Source organism: Eptesicus fuscus, chromosome 5, assembly GCF_027574615.1.
Source record: "Eptesicus fuscus isolate TK198812 chromosome 5, DD_ASM_mEF_20220401, whole genome shotgun sequence".
Lineage (NCBI taxonomy): Eukaryota > Metazoa > Chordata > Mammalia > Chiroptera > Vespertilionidae > Eptesicus > Eptesicus fuscus.
The window spans coordinates 22,236,132-22,255,493 of NC_072477.1; the positions used below are offsets into that span (position 1 = coordinate 22,236,132).

At 37.8% G+C, this 19,362-nt stretch overlaps 1 protein-coding gene across 2 annotated transcripts; it reads right to left on the reverse strand.

The window, feature by feature from the left end:
* Positions 1-2,000: 2,000 nt before the first annotated feature.
* On the reverse strand, positions 2,001-19,351 carry FCF1 (FCF1 rRNA-processing protein). Of its 2 annotated transcripts, none has more exons than XM_008138832.3 (8): positions 19,192-19,351; positions 18,834-18,901; positions 16,810-16,881; positions 16,084-16,232; positions 12,006-12,078; positions 5,435-5,522; positions 2,995-3,089; positions 2,001-2,265 (listed from the first exon to the last, which is right to left on the reverse strand). In XM_008138832.3, exons 1-8 carry the CDS (start codon positions 19,192-19,194, stop codon positions 2,217-2,219), a joined length of 597 nt encoding a protein of 198 aa, XP_008137054.1. In that variant the 5' UTR covers positions 19,195-19,351; the 3' UTR covers positions 2,001-2,216. The 2 variants fall into 2 exon arrangements, with proteins under 2 accessions (XP_008137054.1, XP_054571890.1); XM_054715915.1 differs by lacking the exon at positions 19,192-19,351 and adding an exon at positions 19,151-19,169.
* Between the last annotated feature and the right edge of the window lie 11 nt (positions 19,352-19,362).

The window sequence follows — 19,362 nt, forward strand, 5'->3', positions numbered from 1 at the left end:
TCGGAGAACTATCTACTTAAGTCCTTCGCCCATTTTTAAACCTACCCCATTCTTTTAAATGCTCATGACATTCCATAGTATAGACATAACATAGTTAGGACCCTTTTATGAACATTTATATTCTTTTCAGTTTTTCTCTGATATAAAGTGGTACACTAAACATCCTTCTATATAATTCCTTGTACATTTGTGGATATTTCTCTACACATTTATAACACACTGATCATGTATTTTATGGGAAATCACCTGTGTGATACTTAAATAACAACAACAACAAAAAAATAGACTTAGGCTCACAGGATATCTGCAATTTTTATTTTAATCAATCCTGCCAAACTGCTGTCTAAAATGATTATACCTATTTGTACTCTTGTAAGCACTTCATGACTACCCGTTTCTTCACTTGTTATATATATGAAAATCTTCTGGCCAGTCACTTGTCTTAATATTTGGGGGAATTGCTTTGCATAGAAATCTATAATTTTAATATATTCACACTTATAAATAAAGTTCAGATCTTTGATCCACTTGAAATGTATTCTCATGAAGAATGTAAAGTAGGAATCTAAAGTGTTTTTCAAATGGATAGCCAACTTGCCATTGTAATAATAATTACTAACATTTATTGAATAATTCTTACTTGTGCCAGGTACTGTTCAATCTAATCCCATCTTATTTGGGTTGTTTTGTGGATTAAACAAAATATTTAATTAGGAAATTAACTGGAGGAAAACATGGATGAGAAACGTCCATCAGTTGCCTCCCACATGTCCCCTATTGGGGATTGAGCTGGCAACCTGGGCAGGTGCCGTGACCTGGAATTGACCCTCCGATCTCTTAATGTATGAGATGACACTCTACCAACGAGCCACACTGGCCAGGACTCAAAACATTTTAAGAGGTTGCAAGAAAGGCACCAAATGTTTATGTAGATTGCCCAACTAATATAGATATTAACTGGTAAAAATCTGGATTCTAACCCTAGTAGAATGACTCCACACTATTTGGCCTTCTAATACAATTTCTTTTTTCTAGACTTGAAGTAAAACTTTACAATATACCAAATTGTTATAAATATATAGGGGTTTATGGACTTTTTATTGTATCAGTGATCTATTTGTCTGTTCCTATACTACCCTGTGATCATTTAAAATATCTATTCTGCCCTGGCCGTTGTGGCTCAGTTGGTTGAGCATCGTCCCATGAACCGAAAGATCACCGGTTGGATTCCAGTCAGGGCACATGCCCAGGTTGCGGATTCCATCCCTGATGGGGTGAGTACTGGAGGAAACGGATCACTTTCTCTCTCACATGGATGTTTTTTTTTCTCTCTCTCTCTCTCTAAAATCAATAAAAATATATTTTAAAAAAGGTATCTATTCTGATCATGTTATGTATTTACCCAATTTAAATTTTTAGTAACTCCCTACTGACCTCAAGATCAAGTCCAAACCCTTTAGCAAGTCACATAAGGCCCCCCTCCCTCCCACCTTGTCGTACCACTAGAGTCCCAGATGTGGGTACAGATAACTTCCCCCTACGTTCTAGTTGTAAGAATCTCCTGGCAGCTGTCTGAACAGGTGAAACACATTAATTCCATGTAATATCTGTCTCCATGCTTTTTTTTATATTTCCTGCACTTAATTTTCTTTACCTCATTAGGCAAGCCCCTATTTTTTTTTTAAAGATTAACTCAAACATTACTACCTCTAGCCTTTCCTCCCTCCCTTTCCCAACCAAGTAGAAAGAAATCATTCTTTCCTCTTTTGTGTCTAGTCGTCATACTTTTATCCTAGCATCATTATTTTACTGTAGTTATTCATCTACGTTTCCCTTTCACAACACAATAAGAGTGTCTTGGGGGTAGGACCATATCTTTTTTTTTTTCCATTTTTTTATTGAGGTATTATATGTGTACATAGGACCATATCTTATTAAGTAACGAGTATAACCTTAATAAGTATTGTTGAGTAAATAATATAAAACAACAACCATCGAAGTTGTGAGCAGTCATCTGATTTATAAAAAGATGTAACAAAATTTTAAATGACACAAAATATCATTTTCAAAACACCACCAAAAAGTGTGTTTTAACTTTCTCAGCTCATAACAGCAAATGTGTGAGTGGAGCAATAATGCATGTTGTAGCATGTTTAATAAACCTGCAACAGAGAAAGTTGTTTGAAGGAAAGCAGAGAAACTTTGTCTTTTAAGTATTAGAACCGAGGGGCTCCATAATCATCTGGCATCCGCTCAATGTTGTACCTAATCAGGAAAAAAAAATTAACACTGGTAAGAAAGGTGGGTCCAGTAGCCACCTAAAAACCCATACTCTCACCCCCTCACTGACTGCAATACTCTCACCCCCTCACTGTGAATCCTTTTTGTCAGTCGGAACATTTTAAAGGGATATCATAGTGAGTGATTTGAAGCAAAATGCTGACTGTATTTTCTTTATTCTTCAAAGTCAGAAAGTTACCAATGTGGGGAGCTGGGCACTGAGTCCAGGTAAGCGCAACTCCCTAGCCCATATTATTCCCTCTATAATGTGCTCTCCCCAGGCTGAGAGGCTGGGCAGTAGTAGTCTGAGGACTGACATGGGAACATCCAAGAAGGATAAAGAGCAGCTAAAAAAAAAAAAAAGGCATTTTGTTTCCCAGAGGGGTGCTAATCACATGCACTAGGCTTTTAAAATAAAAATTTCTGGCCAAAAAAATTAGCTTGATTTCAATTACTGCTTTGCATTTAAAGCAACATGTCACTCTATTTCTTCTGTTAATCATATTGCAACAATGTGAATGTCTGCCTCATTTCTAAATCCTACCTTATCTTTTGCCCTTGTTCTTGTTATTTTGTCTCTCGTTTTCAAATACAACTATGTACTAGTAAGTATTTGATACAACAATCTCTTTTAAATTCTTCTATAATCTGACCTCATTTTTAATTGATATCAACTATATGCTTTTAATCACTTCCCCAAGAGGAAGTCCTTACCTATGGTTAGAAATGTACATGATGGGAACTCCAGGGATCTTCCTGATTCTTCGTTTAAGGTCCCGGTCAACTGTGGCCACAATATAACACTTGTGCTGTAAGAGACACACATAGAGTTTATTGAGTCTACTTAGTGATACTATAATGGCACAACCACTGTCGAGTCTAAAGAATTAATTCATTTTCACAGTACATAGCAAAGGTTACAACAATTTGTTGAGTAGATACTATGATTAAGGAGGTCATGTCTAAAAACATATTAATAAGTTGCCCAGGGTTGAATATAACTCTGAGAATCTTGAGGGGGAGAAGACAGAAAAGCTAAAAGCTGCAATCCATTTTTTTGGGTCATATGTGGAAATGACTTCTACACCTGGGGTAGAAAATTCCTTGATTTTGGGAAAATGACCCAAGGGACTCTATGCAAAGGCAGAGTAAGTGCCTTAGATTGGAGGGCACAGCTTCTGCCTTTCCCAGAATAGTAAGGCCTACTCTGAGGCCTGCTAGTGGTGGAGGTAGGCTACCCTCTTGTTCCTGAAGGCAGACTAGGATCTCCAGGACAAGTCTAAGCCTAGCAACTCTGAAAGCAATATGTAGTTGCCATCTGGGAGGTAATTTATGTTGTACTTTACTTCCATCATACCCAAACCTCCCGTTGAGTTTTATAAAGAGTTGTAGCCTTATGTCAGCTGTGCTGTGGGAAATTAAGGGAAATGCTGGACACGCTCATGAATGGAGTTGCTAAAGGGCTGACAATGTGGTCATCCAATGAAGATGATTACCCTCAGCCTAGAGAGGCTCTTTTAAGGGCAAACAGTAGCAGAAGTTCTTGTGGTGCCTACCAAGAAATAAAAAACCAACTGATTCTTGGGTCCTTGAGAGATAGCACCCTGTGAGATTTAGATGCAACTGAGAAATGCTTCTGGGTTGGGCATGGTAGAGAGGAACAAAATTCCTTCTTGGGTAGTAAGTGGAATGGAACCTTAGTTTAGATTCACAGAGAGGTGAAATCTGTTATAAACTGACCCTTGAAAAGCATGGGTTTCAACTGCTTGGGTTCACTTATATGTGGATTTTTTTTCAATAAATATCTGTATTGTTTTTGTTCTGCAGTTAGGAGTCCGCAGATGTGAAGGGCAGACTGTATGCATTGATCTGCTCCATCTATCTATCTATCTATCTATCTATCTATCTATCTATCTATCTATCTATCTATCTAAAAGGCTAAGTGACCATCTGACCAGCCAGTAGGTATGACACGCACTGAAAACCAGGGGGCAGATGCTCAATGCAGGAGCTGCCGAGCTGCGGTGATTTGGTAGCAGCAGTTCTCGGGTGACGCACCCCGGAACCAGCAAGGAGGGAGCCTGATTCCAGGATGAGTCACCCGAGAACCGCCCTCTCTCAATTCGGGACCCCTCCGGGGATGTCGGAGAACCGGTTTCAGCCGATCCCTGCAGGCCAGGCTGAGGGACCCCACCTGCTGGAGGAACCCTGCTCACTGCGCAGATGCCCTTTGAGCCATGGCGCTGCCCTAGGTGCAGCCAGCTGGGAAGGGACCATGGGAGGTTGGCTCTAGGGCATGTCTGACCCATCTTGCCCAGTCCCACCCCACAGGCCACCTTCAAATTAATTTCCTTTCAATGTGCATGATTCCGTGCACCGGGACACTAGTTTTATATAAGAGACTTGAACATTATAGATTTTGGTATCTACGGGGGGTCCTGGAACCCAATCCCCCGTGGATACCAGGGACAACTTAAGTTTTTGGGAGTCAAAAGTTAGACAATAACAAAGATTTTCAACTGCACAGGGGGTCAGAGCCCCTAATCCTGGCGCTGTTCAAAGGTCAACTGTATTATCTACACTTACTCACTTGAATCATTTTATAGAAAAGATTTATGGAATAAAGAATCAGTAAGTGTCCAAAATCACACACCTAATAAATGCAGGCGCTAATATTTGAAACCCATGATCTTTCCATTATGTTATGGTATACATTTCTAATCCACTTCCTCAAGTAAATAAAGGCACCTACGATTACTATGAAGGGATTATCAATCTCTCCCTCCCTCTCCCTCTCCCTCTCTCCCTCCCTCCTTCCCTCCCTCTCTCTCTATATATGTATATACATATATCCTATATAATAAAGAGGTAATATGCAAATGGTCGTTACGCTTTGACACTTAACGACCAGCAGAGAGCTATAGGAGGGTGGGGCAGCAAGCTACGAGTAGCGGTGGGCGGGGCAGCCAGCTGAGGCACGTGGCAACTCGTGCACAGATTTGTGAGCAGGGCTACTAGTATATATATATGTATATTACATTACCATTTACATTCCCAGCTACTTTTCTGACCATGAACATTTAGGAGACAATAGTTTGCCTTCTCTCTCATTTATTTTAAGCACACTAAGCAAGCATTTAAAAACTGACGATACCTGAGTTACTCTCTGTACTAAGCAGTCATCTGCGTAGGTTCCTTTGTGTGTGCATGGTAATCGTTCAAATCTTGGATCCTTGGCGATCCTAAAATGTTATAAAAGTGGATTAAGGAAAACATTCTGGCAACTGGATAACTTTCTGAGTCTCACTCAGTGTAATAAGAGTAACATGACCTATGTGTGTAGATCTTAAGGCATCCCTCTCCTCATGAAGCTTACCTTTTTTAAAAAATATATTTTTATTGATTTCAGAGAGGAAGCGAAAGGGAGAAAGAGATAGAAACATCAATGCTGAGAGAGGATCACTGATTGGCTGCTTCCTGCACGCCCCCTACTGGGGATCGAGCCCACAACCCAGGCATGTGCCCTTGACCGGAATCGAACCTGGGACACTTCAGTCTGCAGGCGGATGCTCTATCCACTGAGCCAAACCAGCTAGGGCTGAAGTTCACTTTTTAATTGGAAAGACAACTTATAGAAAAAAGGAAATTAAAATTTCCTGACTGACAGCTGGTGTGTCTTAGGTCATTTAACCCTTTGCACTCGCTTGCTTTTTTGGATTCCTTTATTCTACTGCTAACCGTGTTGAGTCACACTCAACATCCTAGTGCAAGGGGATAATCTTCATAAAACTCTGAATTATATTCCCTTTTTACAGATGAGGTAGCAGATTGAGATGAATTAATTTGTTTAAAGTAACCAAGCTAGGAGGTGGGGGTGGCAATGGTAAGATATGTACACATATAATACCCTAATAAAAAAAATAGAAAAAAAAAATAATAAAGTAACCAAGCTAGGAAAGCCAGGATTCAAAACCAAATCAATTTTAACCCAACCAATTCAATTTTAGGAAATTGTCTTATACATTGTACAAGAATGTAGGAACAAGGATAGCCACCACAGCATAGTTTATAAACATAGTTTAAAATTGGAGATAAAAAACAAAAATAAAAACAAAACCTGGAGATAATCACCCAGCTGGTGTGGCTCAGTGGTTGAGCAGTGACCCATGAATTAGGAGGTCATAGTTGATTCCCGGTCAGGGCACATGCCCGGGTTTTGGTCTTGATCCCCATTAGGGGGTGTGCAAAAGGCAGCTAATCAATGATTCTCTCTCATCATTGATGTTTCTAACTCTCCCTCTCCCTTCCTCTGAAATCAATAAAAGCATATTTTTTTTAAAAAAAACCTTGAGATAATCTAAATATCCATCAAGTTAAATACATTTTGGTACCCCTATCTTATTTTTTAAAAAATGAGGTAGAGTTGTATGTATCAATGTGGAAGGACCTATAATAACCTGTTTAATAAACAAAACAGGCCACTGAACTATCTATCATTCAATTAAGAAAATACAAATCTCTTTTCTCTAGATTTGCATTTGCCTGGAAAATACATATTGATTATATACCAATCCTTCTCAGTTGTCAATTCCAGGGCAGGAGAATGGACAAAGTGTGAATATGGAGGGGGAATTTTACTTTTTACTATACAGGGTGTGGCAAAAGGTTTACAGTTATTCATATGGAAAATAATATAATAATCAATAAAAAATAATATAAGAATAAACTGTTTTGTGTACTCACAACTGTAAACATATTTTTCCCCACCCCGTATGTATTTGTTTATATTATTTGCTATTAGAAAATCAACCACATATTTTTATACAAATGTGAAATAGAAAAACCCAAGTCTGTGATCCTCAGAGCCATACTCTGTTACATAATGATGATGAATAAAAATACAAGGCAGCACACAGGTACCAAGTGCAACAAAAATACTCCACATTGCAGAGTTCAGAGCTAAGTCAATGTGGGTTGGGTATATTTAAGAAAAAAATTACATGGAGATAAAAACAAAATGAAGATGAAAGAATGTTCCAAGCAAAGTTAAGGCAGGCACATTCCAAACAGGGAGCCAAACTCTGTGAAATGGTTTGGGTGTGTTCAGGGAAGAGGAGAAGAGTGCAGAGGAAAGTGAGATAGGACTGGAAAAGCAAGTTGAGGACAAACGGGAGAGTCTCCAATGCCAGGCTGAGGAGTGTGAGCTCCATGACACAAGTGATGGGGAGTCATGAAAGTTTTCTCCAGGACAGAGTAACACAAGCAAAGCTTTGCCTTAGAAAGACTAAGTGGGCTGTGGAGAAGAGGACACACTAGAACAGTGATGGCGAACCTATGACACGCGTGTCAACACTGACACGCGTAGCCATTTCTGATGACACGTGGCCACTGAGGCGGCCGCATGCCGAGGATGAAACATTTGCTGTTCCTGAGGATGAAACATTTGCGAAATAATGTTTTTTTTCCCTCAAAGTGACACACTACCCGAGTTATGCTCAGTTTTTTGGTGAAGTCTGACACACCAAGCTCAAAAGGTTGCCCATCACTGCACTAGAAGAAAGGAAGACTGGCCGCTGAGAAACGAGGTAGGCAATAGTGTAGGCCTTTGCTCTTATTTGTTATCCCTTTACTGCTGAAATCACTGATCCCCTCCTTCCCATTGTTCTTTCCCAGAAATATACCAACATGCTCTAGTACCTTATCCATTTTAAAAAAGAAAAAAAATCCTTCTTTTTACTAATACCAGCCCCTCTAGTTAACATCCCATTTCTCTGCTTTTCTTCACAGCCAAACTTGGTGCCTTCATTTGGTGCTTCAGTGTTCTCCCCTCCCATTGTTTATTTTAAATTACTTTTTAAATAATTGCCTCTTTTCTCATTTTTATTTGAAATATTTCAAGTAGGGGGTGTGCAGGAGGCAGCTGATTGATGTTTCTCTCTCATCGATGTTTCTAACTCTCTCCCTCTCCCTTCCTCTCTGCAAAAAATCAATAAAATATATTTTTTAAAAAAGTATAAAGAATGATGAACAGTATCCACCATCTCGTTAAAGAAATGAAACATTACAACATTACAAATTAAAATGAATAAAGCCCTCTCTCCAATCCTAAAAGATCTTTTTAACCTCCTGACAAGTAACTATTATCTTAAACTTGGTATTTATCAGTCTCACATAAGTTTTACTGTGTATATAAAATTACATATTTATGTACCTGTAAACAATGTAGTTTGCATGTTTTTAAAAAAATTTCATTGATTGATTTGAGAGAGACAGAGAGAGAGAGAGAGAGAGAGAGAGAGAGAGAGGAAAAGAGAGAGAGAAATAGAGACTGAGATAGATAGATAGATAGATAGATAGAAAGAAAGAAACATCAAATTATTGTTCCACTTATTTATGCATTCATTGGTTGATTTTTGTATGTGCCTTGATCGGGGATTGAACTTATATCCTTGGCATTCAGGACAACACTAACCAACTGAGCTCCCTGGCCAGGGCCTACTTTGCATGTTTTTAAACTTCAGATAAACAATATGTTCTACATATGTGCTTGCTTTTTTTTTTTTTTACATTGTTTTAAGAGACTTATCCATATTGACATGCAACTCTACTTTATTCATTTTCACTACTGTTTAGTATTTTATTCATGAACATTCCACAATTTATTCATTATCTTAATGGATCTTTTAGCTGCTTGCAATTTTTTGCTACTATACATATAAGAAAATTCCAATTCTTGTCTCCAATACATGTAAATGAGCTTCTCAAAGACAGCCCCCCCGCTTTTTTTTTTTACCAGACCCATAGTATGAAATACATTTTACCTAGCACTCAATATAAAAGTGAAAAAAGTTCTGTGATATAATACTCAATCTTTGCTACATGCAATGCATGCTGGTATTTTATAGTTTATTCTATACTTCGTTTAAAAAAGTACTAGTTGTGACCCATTAAATAGACTTTACAACCTATAGATTTGTGATTTCCCAGGTTGAAAGACACAGTGTTGTAAGAATATGGACAGCCTCGATTTTGTCAGATATTACCAAATTGCTCTCCAAAGTGACTGTCCAATTTATATCCATAGCAACTGAGTTGAGAATTACCATTGCTCCACATTCCCAACTATTCTTCACATTGTCAAGCATACTTTAATTCTTGACAATCTGCTGAGTATGAAATATTTCATTGTGAATTTAAGGATTTTGTCTTTATCTTATAGATTTGTAGTTTTTTTTTTTAATATATTTTATTGATTCTCTACAGAGAGGAAGAGAGAGGGACAGAGAGTTAGAAACATCGATCAGCTGCCTCCTGCACACTCCCCACTGGGGATGCGCCCGCAACCAAGGTACATGCCCTTGACCGGAATCGAACCTGGGACCCTTTAGTTCGCAGGCTGACGCTCTATCCACTGAGCCAAACCGGTTTCGGCTAGATTTGTAGTTTTTTATATATTTTAAAAATAAGCCCTTTGTTGATTATATATGTTACTAATATCTGTGGCTTGTCTTTTCACTTTATGGTACCTTTTGTTATAGAGAAGTAACTGATTTCAATATAGTCAAATTGATTAGTTTTCCATTCTGGTTTGGACTTAAGAAATCCTTGCCCACTCCAAAATCATTAAGATATTCTCTATATTTTCTGTAAAAGTTTAGACACTTAATCTATCTGGAATTGATTTTTGTGAAAGAAGTCAGATAATGATTTAGATGCAGAAAATATATTCAACAAAATCAAACACCCATTTTTGATAAAAACTCTCTGCAAAGTAGGAATAGAGGGAGCATATCTCAACAAGGCCATATATGACACGCTGACAGCCAATATTATACTCAATGGGCAAAACCTAAAAGCATTTCCCCTAAGAAGAGGAATCAGACAGGGATGTGTGCTTTCACTCATTCAACATAGTACTGGAATTGCTAGCCATAGCGATCAGATAAGAAGTAAAAGGCATCCAAATTAGAAAGGAGGAAGTAAAACTCTCATTATTCGCAGATGACATGATATTGTACACAAAATACCCTAAAGACTCAATAAAAAAACTACTAGATTTAATAAATGAATTTGGCAATGTAGCAGGATATAAAATCAATACCCAAAAATCGATGGCTTTTTTATACACCGATAATGAATTCTAGAAAGAGAAGCTAAACAAACAATCCCATATACCATTGCAACAAAAAAATTAAGATACTTAGGGATAAACTTAAGCAAGGTGGCAAAAGACCTGTACTAGGAAAACTATAGGATATTGAAAAAAGAGATAGAAGAAGATATAAACAAGTGGAAGAATAAACCATGTTCATGGATTGGAAGAATCAACATCATTAAAATGTCCATAATACCCAAGGCAATCTACAGATTCAATGCAATCCCTATTGAAATACCAGGAATCAAATCAGCAACCTTTCAGTTTATAGGTATGGGTTGAAGCCCAACCAATAAAGCCACACCAGCCAGGGCTTTTTAAAAAATTGCCAGTGAGTTGAAAACAAACAAAAAATACAAATAGCATTATTTGGTCCATTGCTTTGATTTGTACTAAGGCACCAAACCAGCATTTCCACCATCAGTATACATGTCGGCACAGTGACAAAGGCAATGTTTTTATATTATTATGAAAACTCCCTGCAAAGATCTCTGAGACTCCTAGGGGTCCATGAACATACTTTGGGAACTGCTACTCTAATTTCAAGGGTACTTTCTAGAGTATACTCAATACTTAGAATGTGAATTCTCTAACTGTGAGATTCTGAAGGAGCTGTCTAGATAAACTAACAGGAAGACACTTTCTAATTGAAAATGTAGAGGAACTTAAAAGGATGCCTACAAGACCAATATGACTAAGTAACTCAGTTCACAATAACCAAGACATAGAAACAACCTAAGCGTCTTTTGACTGATGGTTGGATAAAGATACCGTGCATATATACAATGGAAAAAGGTGAAATATTGCCATCTGTGACATGAATGGACCTTGAGAGTATCATGTTAAGCAAAATAAGACAGCAAAGGACAAGAACCACATGATTTCACTCATATGTGGGATATAAAACAAAAAGCAACCAATGAATAAACAAAACAGTCACAAACAACAATATGGTGGTTACCAGAGGAGAAGGGGGCAGGAGGAAGATGGTGAAGAGAGTAAAAGGGGTCAGCCCTAACCGGTTTGGCTCAGTGGATAGAGCATCGGCCTGTGGACTGAAGGGTCCCAGGTTCGATTCCTGTCAAGGGCATGTACCTTGGTTGCAGGCACATCCCCAGTAGGAGGTGTGCAGGAGGCAGCTGATCAATGTTTCTCTCTCACTGATGTTTCTAACTCTCTATCCCTCTCACTTCCTCTCTGTAAAAAATCAATAAAATATATTTTTAAAAAAAGTAAAAGGGGTCAAATATATGGCAACAAAAGGAGAATAGACTTTGGGTGATGAGCATAAAATGGGATATACAGATGTTGTATTATACAGCTGTACACCAGAAACTTATATATAATGTTATTAACCAATGTTTCCCAATAAATGTAATTTTTAAAAAAGGCTTCAGCTTAAAATGTCTCTAGTTGTCAAATGTCTGTGTTCTTGACCATAGTTAACTAATTTTATATTTTTATTTAATCTACTCAGCCAAGAAATCTTTGGACAGCAAACAGATGAAGGTCAAAAGAATATTCAGTATACCAATCTAGAACAAATCTAGACCAACCAGCTTCTTCCTACCTTAGAGCCACTCGATACTTCTGCCCCAATTTCTCAATTTCAGCCATTACACAGTCAGTTATACAAGGGATACCTGCCAGAAAAAAAACCACACACACATATTAATAAAAGAACTTGTGAGTAAACTGATTTTACTATCTCTGAATTATATCCTGCCAAGAATCTTAGGAAGACCCACGAACTCGGCTGATGTGGCTCAGTGGTTGAGCACTGACCTATGAACCAGGAGGTCACGGTTCAGTTCCCAGTCAGGGCACATGCTCGGGTTGTGGATTCGATTCCTGGTCAGGGCTTATACAAGAATCAACCAATGAAAACATAAATAAGTGGAACAACACATCTTTCTCTCTCCCTCTCCCTCTCTCTCTCTAAAAATCAATTTAAAAAAAAAAAAGAAATACTTCACTTTAACACAGACATATTCACAAAGATATTCACTACAGCCTTGTTTATAACAGGGTAAAAACTAGAAGTACTGACAAACACTCATGATATATTTTTTCAATAAAGCAAGGAGAAATGGATAAGTGTGATCTATCCATACAATAGAATATTACTTGGTAATACAAAGAAATGATGTACATGCTTTAACATAGGTGACTCTTGAAAATGTTATGCTAAATAAAAGAGGACCAAATATTTTATGACCCCATTTTAATGAAATGTCCAGAACAGCCAAATCTACAGAGACAGAAAACAAATTGTGGTTGCCTAGGAATGGTGGGAAAGGGAAGAATTTAGGGATGTTGGTTAAGGATCCATAGTTTTACAGTTCTTTTTGTTTTTTAGAAATAAAAATGTGGGTTTAAAAAAATTGATTTTCAGAGAGATAGGAAGAAAGAGGGAGAGAGAAACTTTGAGAGCAGAACACTGATTGGTCACCTACCACACGCCCTCTACTGGGATACAGCCCCAAACCTGGGCAGGTTCCCTAATCACCCTCTAACTGCTCTCCCCTGCCGGCCTGATCATCCCTAACCGCCTCTGCCTCTGCTCCCGCCACTGTGGCTTTGTCCGCAAGGAAGCTGGACACCCGGAAGAAGTCCGGTTGACCCGGTCTAATTAGCATATTATGCTTTTATTAGTATAGATGGGTATATTATATGGTATGTGACTTATATCTCAAAGCAGGTAAAAAAAAAGGACAAACATACATAGTAAGTAACGTATGATCCATTTTCATTTATAAAAGAAAAAAAACTAACCTTCACCCTACAGAGATTGTGTATGAATTTTTAAAACCGATCTTCTCTGAGGTAAGGCATTATAGGAAACTTTCTTTTTTAATGCTATATATTTCTTCAAATACATTAATACTTTTGAAAGCAAAGTAAAGAAATGTTAAAATAAAATATAATACTCAGAAGAAAAAGCAGTTGTAAAATAGAGGTATGAAGTCAGTAAGATCAGATCATCATGGAATCAGAGGGCAATATATGCCTTAAGAGGATCAATTTCAGGGCCAGGTAGCAGTGAAGCAAGCAAGGGCTTGCACCTGGAGCACAGAAGTAGGCCCAGAAAAATCACTATAAAGAAATGGAAAGTAATAGGAAAGAGGACTGATGGGCATAAAAGAAAGCTGATGGGAAGCTAACTATTCTTTCTTGTTGGAGTATTAGATGGAAATGGAATATGCCAGGAGCTATGGAAAGGTCAAAGGGACCTTTATATTCAAGGCAAGAAGAATATAAAGGCCTTCCTTTAGGTATAAAGGCAAGTGAAGAAAAATTAGTAAGCAGAGTTCAGAACAGTTAATCTCCTAGGTAAGTAAGTTTGCACTTTACTTAAAACTTAAACTTTACTTAAACTTACACAAAAGACTGCAAAAAGTGGTATTCTCCTTAATAAGTTTGTTTTTAGAAAAGGCATTATAGCTGTCCTCTAAAGTATCCATATCTAGAGAAAGCCTAAAACAGGGCTAAAGCTCTCTTAAACGATCATCATCTAGATAATAATGGTGGAGCTATTGAATTAAGGAAACAATTCACCTCAAAGGGGTCGGGCTTGTACCCCTAATTCATCTCATTTACAAACAGGTCACAGCATTTCTGAGAAGCTGGAGAAGCAGCTAAGGCAACTATAAGAAACACCATGGAAATTCACCAAGTTTAGCGTCTTTCCTCATAAAGGGCCTTCCTAGTTCACTCTTACAGCCATTTTAGTGCCCCGACTTGAGACTAATCTTTATTATTTCTAAGAGATTAAAAAAAAATTTAAAGTATTACATATACATAGCTTTAAAAAGAAATACAGAAAGGCCTATATGAATGAATAACGATCCCCTGAAACTTTCCCACCCCATCAATTCTGATCCTTAAAAAGATAACTATTTTACTCTATTAGCTGTATTCCTCATTTGGTGGTTACCTTCGTATATTAATATAATAAACTCATGCAGTCACTTAAAAATTTATATATTTTTATTGATTTCAAAATATATTTTTATTGATTTCAGAGAGGAAGGGAAAGGGAGAGATAGAAGCAACAATGATGAGAGAGAATCATTGATCGGATGCCTCCTGCACGCCCCACACTGGGAAAGGAGCCTGTAAACAGGGCATGTGCCCTGACCGGGAATTGAACCAGGACCTCCTAATTCATAGGTTGATGCTCAACTACTGAGCCACTGTGGCCAGGCACACTTTTCTTTTTTCAATAATATATTTTTTATTTATTTCAGAGAGGAAGGGAGAGGGAGATAGAAACATCAATGATGAGAATCATCAATCAGCTGCCTCCTACACGCTCCACACTGGGGATTGAGCCTACAACCTGGGCATGTACCCTTGACTGGAATCAAACCCGGGACCCTTCAGTCCGCAGGCTGACGCTCTATCCACTGAGCTGAACCAGCTAAGGCCACACTTTTTACATTTATTCATTTTAGGCATTTAAAGAATTTAGTTCTTTTATCTATCATATCCTTACACCATCTTGCTAGTTTTAATACATCAATAAACAACATTTACATTACTATCACTCTATAATGTTACTCATTATAGTATCTTTTAAATATTAAAGAAGTGCATTTTTTTCCCTTCGATTCCAGTAATTCATTCTTTATGGAAAATCTTAAGTCTACTTTTCACTTGCACCTTTAACCAGGTGACTGGAAAATATTATGAATATAAACTCACCACAAAATGCAACAGATCTCACTATTAGGAAGTTATTCCCTTTTACATGGCCTAAATTTTCTTTTCCCTATTCATGGTAGTGAGGGAAGATCATTTGAAGGAGGGGACATCTAAATACACAAGGGACATTTATGAATGGTAAACTGCATACCTAGTTGTAAATAAACTACCCCAGATCCTTTGTGTACAAATAAATACCAAACTAGGAAGCAGTGACCATCATCACTTCTGGTTCTGTGATTATAAATGACAAAATGTCTTATTTAGCTTTTCTATACTGGAATGGAATGAAGAATGCTTCCTCCTCAATGTAAAAGAATAAGAATATATATACTGAGAAATATAATAAATTTTCATTTATCCAGAATTTTATTTAATTAATTTATTTTTTATTGATTTTAGAGAGAGCAAGGGAGGGAGGGAGGAAGGGAGGGAGAGAGGGAAGGAGGGGGGTGAGAGAGAGAGAGAGAAAGAGAGAAACTGATGTGAGAGAGAAACATCCACTGGCTACCCCATGTGTGCCCTGACCGGGGATCAAACCCGAAACCTGGGTATGTGCCCTGACCAGGAATCAAACCTGCCACCTTTTGGTGTACAGGATGATGCTTCAACCAACTGAGCCACACTGGCCAGGGCTGCTCATTTACCCAGAATTTTAAAATCCAGAATTAGGAAACGGAAAATTCCCCTACTATTTTCAAAGTTATTGTCCATAATAAGTATCTAAGCACAGTAAGTGTTTTCTGAATTGTGAGAATTTAATTATTCCCAGTCAAGTTTGCATTATACTTCAATTAATTAAAAATGGTCATTGCTATGGTGAGCACATTAAATGCCCAGCAATTAAGTTAACTAGAACCCCATTCCCTTCTTTTCATGTATTTGGATAAATATGATTATTCTGTATAAATGTCACAGAAATGTAAAAGTATGATACTCACACTTGGCATAGAGACAATCCATCATAGACTGCACTAAGTCCAGTTTGGCCTTAATGGAAAAGTTGATAAAGTTGGTATCAACCAGGATGTGGTAAGGTGGGCCTAGCTGTGTGTTATATTGAAAGAATAAGCAGGAGGGGTGTTGGGGGCTGAAAGAGAAAGAAACAAAACACAAAGTAATATCTACATTGATACTTTGGTATGAACAAAAATAAGTCTACTTGGAACAGTTTGCTATAGATTAAGCTCTTTTTTCTTTGTTCTTGGAAATAAATCCTGTGATGGTTTATCCATCACCACACTAAGGCAAAATGAGGAAAACAAGCAAAATGTGATGAGGTTTCATAAAATTAAATGTATTTATTTAAAAGGAATAACCTTTATTCTGAAAATATGGTCCTTCTATTTTTTTGATACATTCTCTCTTTTAAGAAATGCCAGTGTGTTAAACAATGACTATTATTTCTTTTGAAAGATTCTTGGCAAAGAAAACAAATAATATTAGATTTAATCCCCAGGATTTCAGAGAAAATTTTACTGCTCCATGAAATAAAAAAACATTTGAACCATTGGAGTTGGTATATGCTCATCAATATCACTTTCATATGCATAGTTGTGCTAGACTTAGAAATGACTGAGCAAATCAGTTCGGGAAATCCTGGATTTCTAAGGGGTCTATGGTTTTAGAATGTTTGAAAGGAAAACTTGAAAATGTTGATTACTCACACTTCTCTTTCTTTGAGTGCACTGGGATCTTTCTTTTCTTTCTTTTTAGGTTTTAATCTATCCTTTTCTTTACTAGGGAAAAAAAGTAAATTAAATGCAGGGAAGAAAAAACAATAGCAGTTATAATCTCATTCAAAATTTAAAGTTTCTTTTTGTCTTCAGAGAAAAGCTTACTTTGTGACTTCTTTACATTAGTATAAGCATTCATTTTTTTAAATTTTTTAATATATTTTATTTTTTACAGAGAGGAAGGGAGAAGGAGAGAGTTAGAAACATCGATGAGAGAGAAACATTGATGAGAGAGAAACTTCAATGAGCTGCCTCCTGCACATCCCCTGCTGGGGATGTGCCCGCAACCAAGGTACATGCCCTTGACCGGAATCGAACCTGGGACCCTTGAGTCCGCAGGCCGACTCTCTATCCACTGAGCCAAACCGGTTAGGGCAAGCATACATTTTTTAATAGATTTTTTTTTTATTCATTTCAGAGAGGAAGGGAGAGGAACAGAGAGATAGAAACATCAATGATGAGAGGGAATCATTGATTGGCTGCCTCCTGCATGTTGGATGGAGCCTGCAACCCAGGCATGTGCCCTTGACCGGATTTGAATCTAGGATCCTTCGGTCTGCAGGCCGACACTCTATCCACTGAGCCAAATTGGCTAGGGCTAAGCATACATTTTTTACATTAATATATATATATATTTATATATATTATATTTATATTAATAATATATATATTAAAATATATAATATATATATTTTTAAAAATTATATATTATTTTATTTTTTACAGAGAGGAAGGGACAGGGATAGAGAGTTAGAAACATCGATGAGAGAGAAACATTGATCAGCTGCCTCCTACACACCTCCCACTGGGGATGTGCCCGCAACCAAGGTATATGCCCTTGACCAGAATCGAACCTGGGACCCTTCAGTCCTCAGGCTGACACTCTATCCACTGAGCCAAACCAGTCAGGGCTATATATATATATTTTTGAGCACAAATAACTGTGTGGGAAGTTAACATAATTCATTAGACATAATTAAATTTAACAATCTCTAGCCAAAAACCCATAAAACTTTTTAATGGATAAATAAATAAATGTTGGTTATACTATCATTTCTTCCTTAGAAGCTTTTTATCAAAGGTCAAAATCCACTTTCAAGCAGTGGGTAAAAAGGCTGATGTTTATCTTCAGATGCTTCAACAGTAGGAACGGAGGAGGAACCCCCATTCCTTTTATAAAGGGCTAAAATGTAACCATACATATACAAAATTTAATTTTTAACTAGAAATAAAATATTATTAATGGGAAATTTCCTAAAAATTATATAATAAATACATACTAAAGGCAGAAAATACAATTTAATAACTCTGAAGGCTCTAATGACCATTCCTTTGTATTGAGGCTCTTAAACACAATGAATACCAGTCCTTATTTAGTAACTTTGTCCATTCTTCACTGAAGCAGTGAAGCTTTTTACACCCTCCTTATAATAGGGAACATCATTCCACTCTCTCCTTCCACAGTCATCTGAATTCTTATGAAATTTATACAATGAAGACATCTAGGTGTTTCCCATTCTTTCTTTAAAAAATATTTGAGTGTCAGGTGCTGGAGACACAAGACAAACATGATCTCTGACCTCACCCTCCTTCAGCAATTGTAAGGTTCCCCCCCCCCCTATGGAATGTAGTAGTCTAATGACAAGAACATAAATATAATCTTACTCACGTCACAAAAATATTAGGAGGCTTAAATGTGATATAGTAGATAAAATATATAAAATGGTGGCACAAAGTGAACGCTTAGATGTTTAATTCCAGTCCCATTCACCAGGGTACTCCTTCAGCAGCTATGTGGCTGTTATGCACTTGACTATCTCATGCTATATATACATCCAATACACAATGATATTAAAAGGGAACACAAAGTAACAACAGAAGTTTTAACTACTTATCCCCTCGTGACTTCTATATCTTTGGGCAGTCTACGAACCCAGTCGATTCCAGACACTTACAGCCTCTGATCTCTGAGACTAAGCATTCGCTTCATGGTCGCATACTTCCTTGTTTTCTTTTGCTTCCCCTTGAAACAGAAGTTTTAGGAGTTAAGAGTCGGAAACACATCCCGTGTTCTTGAGTTCCTTCTTTTCTTTTGCCCATTCCCTTCCCCTCTTCCCTCAAAAAACCCAGTTCCTCTGATCCTCTCTGCCCCAACCCGGCCCACTCGAGCATAACAGGCACCGCTTCGAGCAGTTTAAGAGCTATGATTAGAATGGAAATGAGCAGGGGCATGAACTTCGGCCAGGGGGTGACGCCCTGAATCTCCGCTCACATGGGGTCTGACAATATCCCTCCTCAACCCTTCTCTCTCACCATGCTCACGCCGCACTCTTGTTTCTTCCGGAATCACCGCCGGCGCGACACTTTTACGTCCTCCATATACTGCTTCCGGCAAAGGATAGCCCGGAAGCGGAAGCCGCTTTGGAAAACGGAAAAGCCCGGAGCCGGTTCCCAGCCCGGGTGGAGATCTGTACTTGGATCGCT

Coding starts and splice junctions, on each gene's coding strand:
- FCF1 (XM_008138832.3), bottom strand. Junction 12,079..16,083: donor GGATTGTCTCTATGCCAAGT/GTGAGTATCATA, acceptor TTTTTCTGGCAG/GTATCCCTTGTATAACTGAC. Junction 2,266..2,994: donor ATGTACATTTCTAACCATAG/GTAAGGACTTCC, acceptor TTTCCTGATTAG/GTACAACATTGAGCGGATGC.